We start from the raw sequence: 13,215 nt of genomic DNA, 5'->3' as shown, positions 1-13,215 counted from the left end.
TCCCTTCAAACAAGGACGAAGGTTTGCTAAACGCCTGCTCGATTAGCTCGACTGGTTGAAGCACCGTGATATTACTGGTATATACCAGTATATATTCAATCTTGTTACCAGGCAATCATGCAGCCCCCGAACAGACAATACACGGTTTTCAATTTGCATCCCCCTTTCCCTTGTACCTAGTATCCGACCCTGACTGAACAACAATCAAGTTCCCGGCCACCCTCCTCCATGTTCAGTATCCTATGGAGACAGAGCGGAACAGAGACAGACTGGCGGAGCACACGATACTATTGAGCTAATTGGAACCACTTGCGTTTACCTCAGAGGTTGTGCAAGGGATTGGGCTCTCTCAGAGCTGAATGATCCATCCTCAGATTAATGTGTGGTGGGTAGGGGTCAAATGACAAGGGAGATCCTGAGAACGTGTGAGTAAATGCCTAATATACCTATGCGAGGGAGCACTCCGTTACTAACTCATGGAGGCAGTGAAAGAGGATGGTATGTTGGTGACTTCGCCGTCTTCACCTATAGTATTTATGGACGGTATCAAAGGCCGATAGATAGAAGATATGCAAGGTAGGAAACAGTAACGTTAGGTCATAAATAAGGCAGGATAGAGCTTAATACATGAAGTTAATATCCGGAACGCTCTTGGTGCCAAGAAGCCGTTGGCTCGCCTTCATGGATCGAGGGTGGCGTAATGGGGGGCAACGAGGAACCATTGAAATCTCAGATTAGTCTGGGTTTAGTGTTGTGAGGGACGAAGCAAGAAACAGTGCGGTGTCAAAACATCTGCACACAAGGCCATGGTGCCAGCGAAGATATTCAAGTCAAGAGGATAGGATACCGACAGGCATGCATTGATGAGGTTAACAGCCAGCACACCTTGGGTATTTTCCATGTTTCTGAGTAAATTCGGAGGCAGAATAAGTTGCTTTGAATGAGCCAGAAGTGCAGTCACTTGTTGACAGCCCGCTTACCAGCTGCCCAGGCCACCAGGTACCTCTGGTACAGTAAGTCAGGATCGGTACTGTTTCTCAATTAAAGTCGATTGTTGAAGCTTTGTCGGTCCGTGCCACACGCCCCATCACACCTGGGAATTTGCAGGGACGAGTAGACAATTGGAGGCCTCAGAGAAAGGATGCAAGTACCGATGCAGCGGCTCCTCGGGGGTGGATGATATCCGACGGCCCCTTCACCTCGATTGGAGACTGCTGTTAGTATTCCTCGTCCCGACCCCCCGAGACTCTTGTCCTGGAAGATAGCCAAGATAGATGAACCCAGCTTGCGGTCGAACAACGTCACAATGACGGGATACCATAAGGTAATAGTGAGCAATCACCCGAGGTCGTGTTCCATTCAATTCTACAAAGCAATCAGTTGTTAGACAATCGGACTTCATGCCGGTCACGCGCTTGCCACGAGGCTATCTGTTTGTTGCCTACCTTACTTGAGTTCGTGACCCTTAGAATGCTTGGTATTGCTGTCTGTGGCCAAGCTACAAGCATGGTGAGATTGGAATGGTTTTTGGCCACCTAATCACTTATGTTCCGGAGGGCCAAGTGAAGCTGGTAACTCGGCTATAGCAAATACAACTGAAAACACAGTGAAGACAGATGGAAGATACCTAAATCGTTACCTGGCTTCAGGTACGTGATAGAGAGTGTCAGGTTGCACTTTCTAAGCTAGTCCCCGAACATGTGGAATCGGGAAGTTTCACCCACGTGTCGTCGCCCAAATGCTGGGCCACAAGGCCCCGTTACAACGCCGGGCATGTCTACTAGTGTGTGTGGAACATACCTCATGTTTGGTCCGAATTGAAGTTCTCAACCGGTCAACGCATAATCCAAAACAGTCTCGAAAGAGCTACGGCGGTTAGTAGCCTGCTTTTCGCGGTTTCTGCTGAGAGGTTCCATTGACATGACCAACGTGTCAAATGGTATGTTATACGAAAAATGTGCTGCAAGAACGGAAGCGATAGTTTTCCATTGTTCACCTGGGGAAGCGTTCTTGGAGTTCCGTATGCCTGAGACATCGTGTTGGACAGAGCTAGCAAGATGAGGTGTTCCCGTAACACGGCCAGGTCCTGGTTGTTTGTTCAACCGGAGCCTGAGGGAAGCAGTGTGCGACTGTGCGTACCATCCTGCAGCAGGAGCCTTCCTGGAGGCTGGAGGCACGTGGCCTTAAACAATGCCAACTCCAACATCCTTGGTATGCGGGGCGCACCTTGGCAGAACGTCGACGACACCCAATCTTACAGAGACGCAGTTGAGCTGCAGTTGGTCCTTTTCATCGTTATGCCGATAGTCCAATTGATGCCGCATACAGTGAGTGAGCGGCCTGATTGCGGCAGGGCATGCCTGAGCCTGAGAATATCTGGTGCCATGCTCATGTGTTCTCTTTCTCTCCTTGTTTCTTTTTCCCACACGCTGTCATGTTTGCTCAAAATCGGATGCCGGCAGTGCCACGCCTACGCACACACGTGGGGGCCCATACCAAGAAAGCAAACGAAGGCTTTTGACGGGTTTGACGTGGCCTCTTGACAGCTTCGAGGACCGGAGCAGCCCCGCAAAGGTGCAGATCTGGCGCAGTGAGCGAGGACCATTAGGACTGGTATCGGGGTTTCATGAGACAAGCAATTGAGCAGGTGATCGGTTGTGCCTCTGGTTCCAGGTCGAGCTGTCCATGTTCCAGGTTGTCGTCCGGCGGTCGGGAAACACAGACGGACTGCAGCGGTCGGATGGCGGCAGGTGCCAAGGCTTCAGCCACTGAGAGCTCTCCGCCTAGCCGGGGCAGCATCCTCAGCGGGGCTTGCTGGAGTCCTTTGATTGGCTGGCCACCTAACAGGCCTTGGCTTGGCGGTTCCTGTCATTCGTGCCCTGCGGTTCTTGTCCAGGCTTGGCCGACGTACTGTGGTTCACGGTACGGACGGTCAAAGCCAAAGGTTCCGGTCCCGTCCAAAGCCGTCGAAATGTGGCGGGCGTGTCGTTCGGTCATCGGACTGGACACGCGGCGGTGCTAACAGCCAGGGGTCTGGATAGCCCACGGATCCCTTAAGCCCTTGTCCATCCCGGGCCTCCGGATCCTTTCCCTTGTTTCCCCTCTTCTTCTCTTCTTCTTCTTCTTCTCTTCCATCCTCACGCGTGAAACCGCTGGGATTGCATCGGCGACGCACTTTTATGAATGGGGACAGAGACCGAACTGGACGTCGAGGCACAGACGGAGCCTCCTATATGTGGCTTCAAGAGTGCCCCAGATAATTCCCATTCCCCCACCCTCGCCGGGACCCCCCACACCGGCACCGTTGTCACTGATGCTGATACCGATGCCGATGCCGATGCCGATGCCACCGACGCCACTGTCGGCCGCGGCTCCATCGTCAGTTCCCCTACGGACACTGCCCGCGTCTTGACTCCCGAATCGGCTCACACCCTTCCGGTGCCAGACATCTGCGCGCTGCTCGAGACAGACGTCGAGTAAGCTCTTCTCTCTTCAGTCTTGGTGGCTCCCGCTCACCCCTCCCAGAAATGGCCTCGACAGTTCCGAGGCTGCCCGTCGCCTGCAGCACCATGGCCCTAACAAAGTTGAGGGAGCTAAGGGGCTATCCGTGTGGACGATTCTCTTGAGACAGGTTTCGAACAGCCTGACTCTTGTGAGTGCTCTCACCGATCCATGCTGCTGTTGTGGAACAATACGTCTACTGCGTACCGAACTAACACTGTCCAGGTACTCGTCATCACGATGGTCCTCTCCTTCGCCATCAACGACCACATCGAAGGTGGCGTCATCGCCGCCGTCATTTCGCTCAACATTGTGGTAGGGTGAGTTGTACATCTTGTACTGCCTTGACCTTCACCGCCATTCTCACACCCCTTGGCAGGTTCTTCCAAGACTACCGCGCTGAGCAGACCATCCAGGCGCTCTATGCGCTCTCTGCACCCACGTGCAAGGTCATCCGCGCTGGTCACACCGACACCATCAAAGCCGAGGCCCTAGTGCCCGGCGACCTGGTGAAGCTCGGGGTCGGCGACATTGTCCCGGCCGATCTCAGGCTCGTGCACAGCATCAACCTGTCCACAGACGAGGCGTTGCTCACCGGCGAGTCTGTCCCCGTCAGCAAGCATGCCGAGGTCATCCTCAAGGACCGGGATGTGCCACTGGGCGACCGCACCAACATGGTCTACTCGGCCAGCATCATCTCCCGGGGCCGTGCTACCGGCATTGTCGTCGCAACCGGCATGACCACCGAAGTCGGCAAGATTGCCAATCTCTTGAAAAGGAGCGGCGAGAGACTGGCCGACAAGCGGACCACTCCTCTTGGCAAGGCCTGGGCCAAGGTCCGGAATGGCCTCCGCGTGCTCCTCGGCCTCGACGGCACGCCCATGCAGGTCTCACTGAGCAAGTTCGCCCTGCTGCTGTTCGCCCTGGCCATCCTCCTAGCCATCATTGTCTTCTCGGTCAGCCTCTGGCGTGTCACGAGCGACGTTCTCATCTACGGCATTTGCGTGGCCGTGGCCGTGATCCCGGAATCGCTCATTGCTGTCCTCACCATTGCCACGGCTCTCGGCACCCGTGCCATGGCCAAGGGCAACGTCGTCATCCGCAAGCTCGCCGCTCTTGAAGCCGTGGGCGGAGTCACAAACATTTGCTCTGACAAGACCGGCACCCTCACCCAGGGCAAGATGGTTGCCAAGCGGGTATGGCTGGTTGACGGCACCGAGGTGTCCATCCAGGACACGACACACCCGTTTGACCCCACCAGCGGAAACGTACATGTGGGTAACGAGGTGTACACCCCCAAATCATCGACTGCTGAGAAGAAGGCGGCGCGGTTGAAAGACTTGCTCGAGACAATTGCCCTGTGCAACAACTCGACCGTCACCAAGGTTGACGCCTCATACGCAGCCATCGGCGAACCCACCGAAATTGCATTGCAGGTTCTGGCCATGCGATTCGGCATGGGCAAGCCCGACCTGTTGAAGTCGGGTGAGCACCAGCTTCTGGCCGAGTTCCCCTTCGATTCCTCGTGCAAGCGCATGACAGTTGTCTGCACTGACAGGACGGGCGCTTCTGCCTACACCAAGGGCGCCCTGGAGGCTCTTCTCCCCCTCATGGACGTCTCTGACGAGCTGAAGGCGACCATTGTCGCCAAGGCTGAGTCCCTAGCCGCCGAGGGCCTTCGTGTTCTCTGCATCGCTAAGAAGGCGGTTGATCCCGCCGACTTTGTACCCGAGACTCCGCTCGCCGGCGCAGAGAAGGTTACCCAAGCAGACGAGAACTCGGACCAACGCGCGGCTGTCGAGAGAGACCTCACCTTCCTTGGCTTGGCCGGTCTGTATGATCCGCCGAGAGTTGAGTCCGCAGCGGCGGTCAAGAGATGCCAGGAGGCTGGTATCACTGTGCACATGCTCACCGGCGACCATGTCAAGACGGCCACGGCCATCGCCTACGAAATCGGCATCCTGAGCCGGACCACGCCGGCCAAGACCAACGACATCATGGTCGCCGGCGCGTTCGACAGCCTCAGCGACGCGCAGATCGACGAGATGGAGCACCTCCCGCTCGTGCTGGCCCGCTGCAGCCCCACGACCAAGGTCCGCATGGTGGAAGCCATGCACCGGAGGAAGGCGTTTTGCGTCATGACCGGAGACGGCGTGAACGACTCGCCTGCGCTGAAGAAGTCGGACGTGGGCATCGCCATGGGTCTCAACGGCAGCGATGTCGCCAAGGAGGCGGCTGATATGGTCTTGACCGACGACAACTTTGCGTCCATCGTCACTGCGATTGAGGAAGGCAGACGCTTGTTTGACAACATCCAGAAGGCATGCGGGAAAACAAACTTTTCCAAAAGCTCAGAGTTGCTAACAGACTTCCGTAGTTCCTCCTCCACCTCCTTGTCTCCAACATCGCCCAAGTTTTTCTTCTCCTCATCGGCCTGGCCTTCAAAGACCCCCACGGCGTCTCCGTCTTCCCCCTCTCCCCGCTCGAGATCCTGTGGGCCAACCTCGTCACGTCCTCCTTTTTAGCCCTCGGCCTGGGCATTGAGGACGCTCAGCCCGACATCATGCAGCGCCCGCCTCACGATCTGAGCGTCGGCGTCTTCACGCGCGAGCTCATCGTCGACAAGTTTGTGTACGGTGCCGCCATGGGCGGCCTGTGCCTCGCCGCCTTCACGTCTGTCGCCTACGGCGTCCACGGCCCCACGGGGGGTCTGGGCGCGGGATGCAACGAGGCGTACTCGGCCGAGTGTGGCGTCGCGTTCAGAGCGCGCGCGACCACGTTTGCTACTCTCACTTTCCTGCTGCTTATCACGGCCTGGCAGGCCAAGCATTTTACCCGGTCGCTGTTCAATATGCACCCGGAACGGTACACGGGTCCGTTGTCGGTCTTTCGGACTGTGTGGGGGAACAGGTTCTTGTTTGGTGCCGTCACGGCCGGGTTTGTCATTGCGTTTCCTGTCATCTACCTGCCTGTGGTGAACAGGATCGTGTTCAAGCATGATGCCATCACGTGGGAGTGGGGCGTGGTGGCGGCGTGTGTGGTGGTGTACACGGCGGTTGTGGAGACGTGGAAGGCGGTCAAGAGGCGGTTTGGGATGGGGGCGGCGGCGTTGAAGGTTAGGGGTAATGTCGAGGTGTAGCTTAGGGTTGGGAGGGTTTGGTATGAGGTTTGAAGTTGGATGATGGCAAGGTGGTTATGTGGTGGGTCTGGCAGTAAGGGTTGGCAATCGATCTACTTTATCTTTGGTTTGGAGGAATCGCTGGGCCGCTCAGTTTGGAAAGATCTGGCCGTTTGATCTGCTTTTCTTCTCTTCTCTCGCTCATTTTTGGATCAGTCAGTCTTGTACTTTGAGATCACATATCTCTAGCCTGTCATTTCCGCAACTCTCCAATCCCTCGTTGAGGGTTGCCGCCCGGGACGGTCTCAGCAGTACCTAGATGCGCCACCGGACGTGCCGACCGTGGAAACTAAAAGTCAATTCCTGAGGCACTGCTTGAGTGTCTGCCTATTTAACTGGGTATTGTCAAACAGTCCCTTCCTTCGCTTGAACTCCAAAGTCTCCTTGCTGTGCCAAATTCACCAAACTAAGGTAACTACCTTATTTTCCAAACCGGTATATTCCATACACCAGAACAGCTGGAGTGCAACTGAGCCCCTGGAATCCGCGCAGCGCCGGAGCAAAAGAGACGAGTCGCCGATAATTCCATGCTTCTGCAGCTCAAGAGCTCTCGGGCACGGCATACAGAGGCTGCATTTTGCCCATCCTGTCGACGGCACCAAACTTCCTGGCATCCGGGTTTAACCACCAGAAGACGGACCGGCACAGCACCTTGACGGGCGGGGGCGCGGGCGGCCAGCTCTGCCACATGGCGTTCTCGTACTGCATGTCGAGGTTGGCGAAGCAGAAGACCATGCCCGCGAGGCCGAGTTCTTTCTGCAGACCCCATGCTGTTAGTACCCTGGTATCATGCAATTCCCCCCCGGGCAACTCACCATAGCCTGCTCGCCTTCCTGGTCAAACACCTTGGGCAAGCCGGCCAGCCTGTCCTTGCCGTACTGCCGGAGACCGAGCACGGTGGGGATCTCGTCGGTGAGATGTTGAATCAGGGCAGGGCCAAACTCGTTGATCATGGCCACGACCTTGGATCCCTCGTATTTTTGCCCGCCGGCAATCACGGACTGGGCGTAGGCCTTGAAGCGGCCGATGCCGTCGTGGAAGGCCTTGTGCTGCTCGACGTTGGTCTCCATGATGCCCTTGACGCCCGTCAACTTCTCGACCTCGGGGAAGAACAGGGCTTCCTCGCCGCTGTGGTGGCCGTGTAGGAGCTCGTGCCAGAGCAGGATGTACTTGCAGAAGCCCTTCTCGTCGGCCGACTTGATGTGTGGTGCTTGGAGGTAGATGGAGTTGAGGCCGCGGATCATCATGTTGTGCACGTGGACCATCTCGGAGGCGAGCTCGTCAAACATGTCGGGCTGTGTGTGAGGAGATACTGTGTGAGTTTCCCGGAGCAAGGAGTCCAGGGGCCAAAGGTATCCTACCTCTTCATTCTTGCTTTTGGCGAGGAAGACGGGGGTTGGTATTACAGGGAAGGGGTGGTCTGCGTAAACCGGTGCCATGATGAGGACTGCCTGGACTGGCTAACTAATCCAACACTCAGGATGGAAGTTGGAACGGCCAAATCTGCAGCAGAAAATGTCGAGAATGGTTGAGGTCAATTCGAACCGAGGTGTTGACTGTTTGAGAGCTTGAGTTGGAAAGGTTGAATTAAGCAGGACTGGACTGGGCCTGGCATCTTTATTTGAAGTCATGTCTTTATTCGCCTTCATTTCCTATTCCGTCTGGCATCTCTGAAGATGCTCGCGCCACGGCACACATGTCAACATCACAGTTGGACTTGGGCCAGGCGAGCCACTCAAAAACCAAGTTCCGTACCTGCGATTGGCGGCCCAGGCCTCTCAGCTTGGAGTCGGGTTTGGGTCCAGGCAGCGGTGAGTCCGAGGCTAAGTCAGCACTAACATTTGCAGCTGAGTAAAAGTCCCTGGAGACAGTGGGCCGGCTCAGCTATGTAATATCCGAATCAAGTTAAGTTACTCGCTTTAGCGGTTCACAATTATTACAATGTGAGATCCGTCCCAGTTCGAGCGGAACAGAGGCAGAGGTGATGCTGCATTTCGGTGCCGTCGAGTCATGTTCACTAAGCAGAAAAGCACTACCTACCTGCCGCTATACATGTACAGAGGTAAGCTTGAGAGATTCAAACTCGGCATGCTTTCCCGATCAGTTTGAGTGCCATGATTATCGCCATTTGACATTTCAATGTTGTCGTCAGCTCCCAGGGGCTCAGCACCGGGCATGGTTGCATGTGGCGTCAGAATAAGCTCAGCCACAAGCCACCTTTTCTCGCGTTTGCAGCAGCAACCTTAACCCAGGTATGTTATAATGATCTGGGTAGTTGATAACCTGAGTCTTTACTAACTGAACTTGAACTTGAAACCTTGGATCGGTTCAGTCACGCGACCCCTACACTATGGAAGTGATGCAGCCCTAACTCTCTAGCACGGCAGTGTGTAGTGACGGTGGGAATGTGGGGTAGGCCTCTGTTCCCTTCGTGGTTTTCCGCCAAATTGTATCTCAACAAACTGAGTCGAGAGTCGGTCCAGTATCACATACTGCGGTAGAGACCATCGGATAATCTGGAGAAACGGCGTTGTTTTGTCCCATGTGAGGACTGGCTTCCAGGTGGATGATGTGTTCTCGTACTCCACGGTCTGCAGCCTGTTACACTGTGCTCCATCCACGCTCTTGGCGCGCAATCGGTGCTGGTCACAAATGAACTCTGGTGACGAAACACGCGCCGTAAGGTTCGCGTGTGAGACCATCACCAGTGGATTCCGGGGCCACTGTGGTTTCCCGGCCCCGTCTATCCCCAAGATCCGGCTTCCTCTCCTCGTCCATGCCATTATTGCCATGGCCCAGGATCGTCTTCCCCCGCAACCCGTTTCCTCTCCTCTGGTTCTTGCTCACCACCATCTCGTTGACCATCATTTTCGCCCACCCTCGCACGAACCATCGCTTCACCAACCAAGTTAACTATACTCCTAACATAAGTAGCAACTTGAACTCCAAGCCCAGCATGGACACCCTCACCCTCACTCGCGGCCTGCACGTCGCCCAGCAAGAGCACTTTGTGCACGACGTGCCGGGCACCTACCCGCGCCTCTGCCGCCTCGTCGACGGCTCCATCCTCGCAGGCTTCACCACCTTTGCGCCCGACGGCCAGACGCGCGTGCTCGCGGTCGCCCGCAGCGTCGACGACGCCAGGACCTTCGAGCCCCACGGCGAGGTCGCCCGCTCCCCAGGCGACTGCGACAATCTCTTCCTCCTGCAACTCCCTCCTCCTCCTCCTCCCTCCTTCCTAGAGAACGGCGAAATTGCTGAGACCGAGACCGATCCGCCCGTACCCGTGGTCCTCGCCGCCTTCCGAAACCACGACCTCGACGACCAAGGAAACCCGACCTGGTTTCGAATTACTGTGTGCCAGTCCCGCGACGGCGGTCGCTCCTGGTCTTTTCTCTCGCAAGCCTTTGAGAAACCCGCCCCCTTTGGTCTGTGGGAGCCGTTCCTCCGCCTGGGCCGCCGCGGTGGCGTCGAGGAAGTGCAGCTGTACTTTTCGCAGGAGATGGACACGGACGACCAAGACACCATGGTCGTCCGCAGCACTGACGGCGGGAGGACGTGGTCGAGCCCATCGTGCGTGACGGGCAGAGGGGAGAGGTTGAGGGATGGCATGGTCGGGGTGGCGGAGACGGAGATTGCGGTTCGGGCCAGAACGCTGGTCATGGTGTTGGAGACGACGCGGCGGGGCCCGGGAACGTACTCGATTGAGGCGATTCTGTCGTTTGACGGCGGGGAGAACTTTGTGCAGCGGCAGGTGGTGTATGAGCCGGCAACGGGAAGGAACGCCGGGGCGCCGCAGATCGCTGCGTTGAATGACGGGTTGACCGTGGCGATTGTGTTTATGACTGATGAGGATATGGAGGAGGGCGAGGCCACGGCGTGGCCGCAGGGTGCGAAGATCAAGGCCATGTATGGATCGCTGCGGAAGGATGGGCTTCTCGTCCTCGGCGCGCCCGTGGTCGTTGGGGAGAGCGCGAGCTCGTGGCCCGGGATTATGGCCTTATCTGGCAACTCGGCCCTGGCGGTGTTCGAGTCATCGAGGAGCATCAGGGGTCGTCTGCTGATGAGTCCGGGCAATCATGCCAACTGAAGGGGGCTATCAAGTTGCAAGAAGGGCAGACACGACTGACGAGGCTGAGCAGGTACGTTTAGATGTTGGTCACGAGACTCGACAACTGCTAACATCAATTCAAACTTAGATCCACAAGACTTTGAGGTCATGGCAACAGGGACACCTTGCTGGACTTGTTGATGTTGATTCTGCAAGGTATTTTGACGACGACTAGTCCACGTGGGCGTCAAGTGCTGAGCCACGACCAGAAGCGATAGGCATCCCGCCTCTACCCGCCAACGCCGAGAGGTGTCAGCCGCGACATGTTCTGTTTTTATCAACGTTGGCGCGCTTGGCTAGCGACTTCAACACCCCGAGTTACCATTTTTGAAGCATGACAACAGGGAATCGATCTCATGAACTCTCACGATTGGCCATCCAAGCGTGTCCCAGTAACGCCACCCAAGCGCGCATTGCCAAGATGTTCAGCTGCAGGCATGCTTGACGAGCCTGTCCAGTGTATAATGGGATCTCTTCCAGGGGACTCATGTATGGCGTACTATCTAATGCAGGTGCCCAGGGGTGGCCGCGCTTAGCTATGTTTGAGGCCGGACTCTGAGCACTTGAAGACATTGATCAAGATCCAATCCCGCCTCGCTCGACCTGGTCTTCATGCCAGCTGCTTTTCTCCTCCTCGCCAGGGGAGTACCGCTTTCATTCTTTCCAACTCCCGATTCCAGTCAGCAATATCGGTTCTTGAGATTAGTACAATGATGGTAGCCTCGAGTCCCGCGGCGGTCGCCCTCCTCATCGCTTGGTTCATGACCGCCTCAGTCAGTTCCAAATTAACGCCCATTTTCAGGGCAGCAGAGGCGTACAAAGGACTCAGCGCCGACCAGAAAATGTGCGCTGTCGACGACACATATTCGGCAGCATACAAAACGCGATGTGACGACAAGGCGTGCTTCTGTGCCAACCCCCAATTCATCTCGGACACGGTCGACCAGTGTCTGATATTCTATGCGGATTTCCTCGTCGCGAGGCCAGAAGTGTACTCGACCGAGAACTACAACAGCATCATGATGTTCTTTGGAAACGAGTGTGGGACGTTCCAAGTCCAGACGAAGGTGTGTCACTCATGACTTCTGAGAGTGGAAGGATGGACAGGACTTCTGGAAGATCAGGAGCTGACAGCAATGGAACGGGCAGACAGTGGCGACTCAGTCGATCACGTACACCTCAACGCTCGTTCAGACCAAGACACAGCCTGGTGGCGGTGCGGCAACCGTCACTGGTGCCGTGAATTCTGGATCGGGTACCTATTCCTTGCTCAGATACTGCATTGTTGGAGTTGTCTAGCGTGCTGACGGCAACAGGGACCAGCTCAGGTACGGCGAACAACCAGGGAGGCACGAGGAACACTCAGGGAGAGCAGCCTCAGGATGGCGGTGGTCTTAGCATCGGCGCATGGATTGGCATCGCCGCCAGTATTCTGGGCGGCATCGCTGCACTGGTGTCTATTTGGTACAAGTGTCGCAGGAAGTAGTCTCCTTACATGTACGAGTCTGATCTTCTTTGGCGCAACCAGGAGTTACTAGATCAAGCGGGAAAGCGGTTGTGTCCCCACGAGAACAAAACATGAAGTAATGAACAGAGACACAATCTTTCTTTGTCTTCGAGTCACAGTTCTAACACCTCAATGCCGGAAACCACATCCCTCGCAGCTTCCATCTTCCTGCGTGTTAATGTCAAGAGGAGACTCTAGGTTGTTCCCCCTGACCGCCAGTGCCTATCCCAGTAACATAGCGCGGAGAGCGGCAGATAAGGTACCCTTTGAGAAGCACCGAAAGTGAGGAAATAAATCTTTAGAGTTGAGGCCCGGAGCACAACCCGGGATGGCCTACAGTCTCTCGTCGCGCCCCCATCTGGGGTCAGAGCAGGTTTGTCTCCGCGCGCCATGTCTCAAGATCTGATGTTTTCGGTTGTGCAACACACCCACATGTCACCAAATCTTTGGCTGACGGGGCAGAGATGGCTTACGCCTTTGGCGTACATGTCGCCCTGTCAGCTGTGCTGGGTGAGCGCCGCCTTGGAACCATTTTGGCGAAGAGAACTGATCCGCAGGATCAGGGACTCGAATCCCACGGGCACAGGATGATGACGCCTAGGATCCTTGATGAGTAGGATGACTGGAAATCCCTTGTAGAGGGCGCACACCGACAACTGCCATCCATGGGAATCTACCCCTTCCCATCGGAGTCCCTGATGCGGCAATGTCGGAACGCTCGGCTGCCAAGTCTCGGACTTGGGAGTGTAATCTGTGATATGGGACACCCAATGGTCGGGCACGCATGACTAAAGGGGTTTTCGCATTGGAAGCCGAGTTTGATGTAATTGATAGTGAACGGCGGGAAGTTTGAAGGCTGCAGCGGACCCTGAAATGTCTTCGGGAGGGCGTTCCCCATGGACCCCATCGATATCTCAA

The 13,215-nt window shown here is 56.0% G+C and overlaps 5 protein-coding genes across 5 annotated transcripts; 3 read left to right on the top strand and 2 right to left on the bottom strand.

Moving 5' to 3' along the window:
• Positions 1-293: 293 nt before the first annotated feature.
• On the bottom strand, positions 294-1,127 carry N657DRAFT_648978 (uncharacterized protein). The gene has a single exon (XM_062793631.1). The coding sequence runs from the start codon at positions 899-901 to the stop codon at positions 746-748; it is 156 nt and encodes a 51-aa protein (XP_062644253.1). The 5' UTR covers positions 902-1,127; the 3' UTR covers positions 294-745.
• A 2,056-nt stretch (positions 1,128-3,183) lies between these two features.
• On the top strand, positions 3,184-6,640 carry N657DRAFT_658402 (potassium/sodium eff; the record flags this gene model as incomplete). The annotated part of the gene is made up of 5 exons (XM_062794893.1): positions 3,184-3,476; positions 3,526-3,652; positions 3,727-3,821; positions 3,881-5,822; positions 5,879-6,640. The coding sequence occupies 5 exons, from the start codon at positions 3,184-3,186 to the stop codon at positions 6,638-6,640; spliced, it is 3,219 nt and encodes a 1,072-aa protein (XP_062644252.1).
• Positions 6,641-7,219: 579 nt separating this feature from the next.
• N657DRAFT_692966 (uncharacterized protein) lies at positions 7,220-8,118 on the bottom strand (the record flags this gene model as incomplete). Its single annotated transcript, XM_062797194.1, has 3 exons — positions 7,220-7,435; positions 7,495-7,974; positions 8,041-8,118. 3 exons carry the CDS (start codon positions 8,116-8,118, stop codon positions 7,220-7,222), a joined length of 774 nt encoding a protein of 257 aa, XP_062644251.1.
• A 1,085-nt stretch (positions 8,119-9,203) lies between these two features.
• N657DRAFT_155532 (glycoside hydrolase family 93 protein) lies at positions 9,204-11,013 on the top strand. Its single transcript, XM_062785987.1, has 3 exons — positions 9,204-10,821; positions 10,879-10,946; positions 11,000-11,013. Exon 1 carries the CDS (start codon positions 9,456-9,458, stop codon positions 10,767-10,769), a length of 1,314 nt encoding a protein of 437 aa, XP_062644250.1. The 5' UTR covers positions 9,204-9,455; the 3' UTR covers positions 10,770-10,821; positions 10,879-10,946; positions 11,000-11,013.
• Positions 11,014-11,413: 400 nt separating this feature from the next.
• On the top strand, positions 11,414-12,482 carry N657DRAFT_155160 (uncharacterized protein). Its single transcript, XM_062785986.1, has 3 exons — positions 11,414-11,857; positions 11,940-12,045; positions 12,107-12,482. The coding sequence occupies exons 1-3, from the start codon at positions 11,501-11,503 to the stop codon at positions 12,274-12,276; spliced, it is 633 nt and encodes a 210-aa protein (XP_062644249.1). The 5' UTR covers positions 11,414-11,500; the 3' UTR covers positions 12,277-12,482.
• The last annotated feature ends 733 nt before the right edge of the window (positions 12,483-13,215 follow it).

The sequence above is a fragment of the Parathielavia appendiculata genome (assembly GCF_033297405.1).
Source record: "Parathielavia appendiculata strain CBS 731.68 unplaced genomic scaffold N657scaffold_16, whole genome shotgun sequence".
Classification (NCBI taxonomy): Eukaryota; Fungi; Ascomycota; class Sordariomycetes; order Sordariales; family Chaetomiaceae; genus Parathielavia; species Parathielavia appendiculata.
Note: the sequence above shows the minus strand (reverse complement) of the source record. Positions and strands in the feature narration are given on the sequence as shown.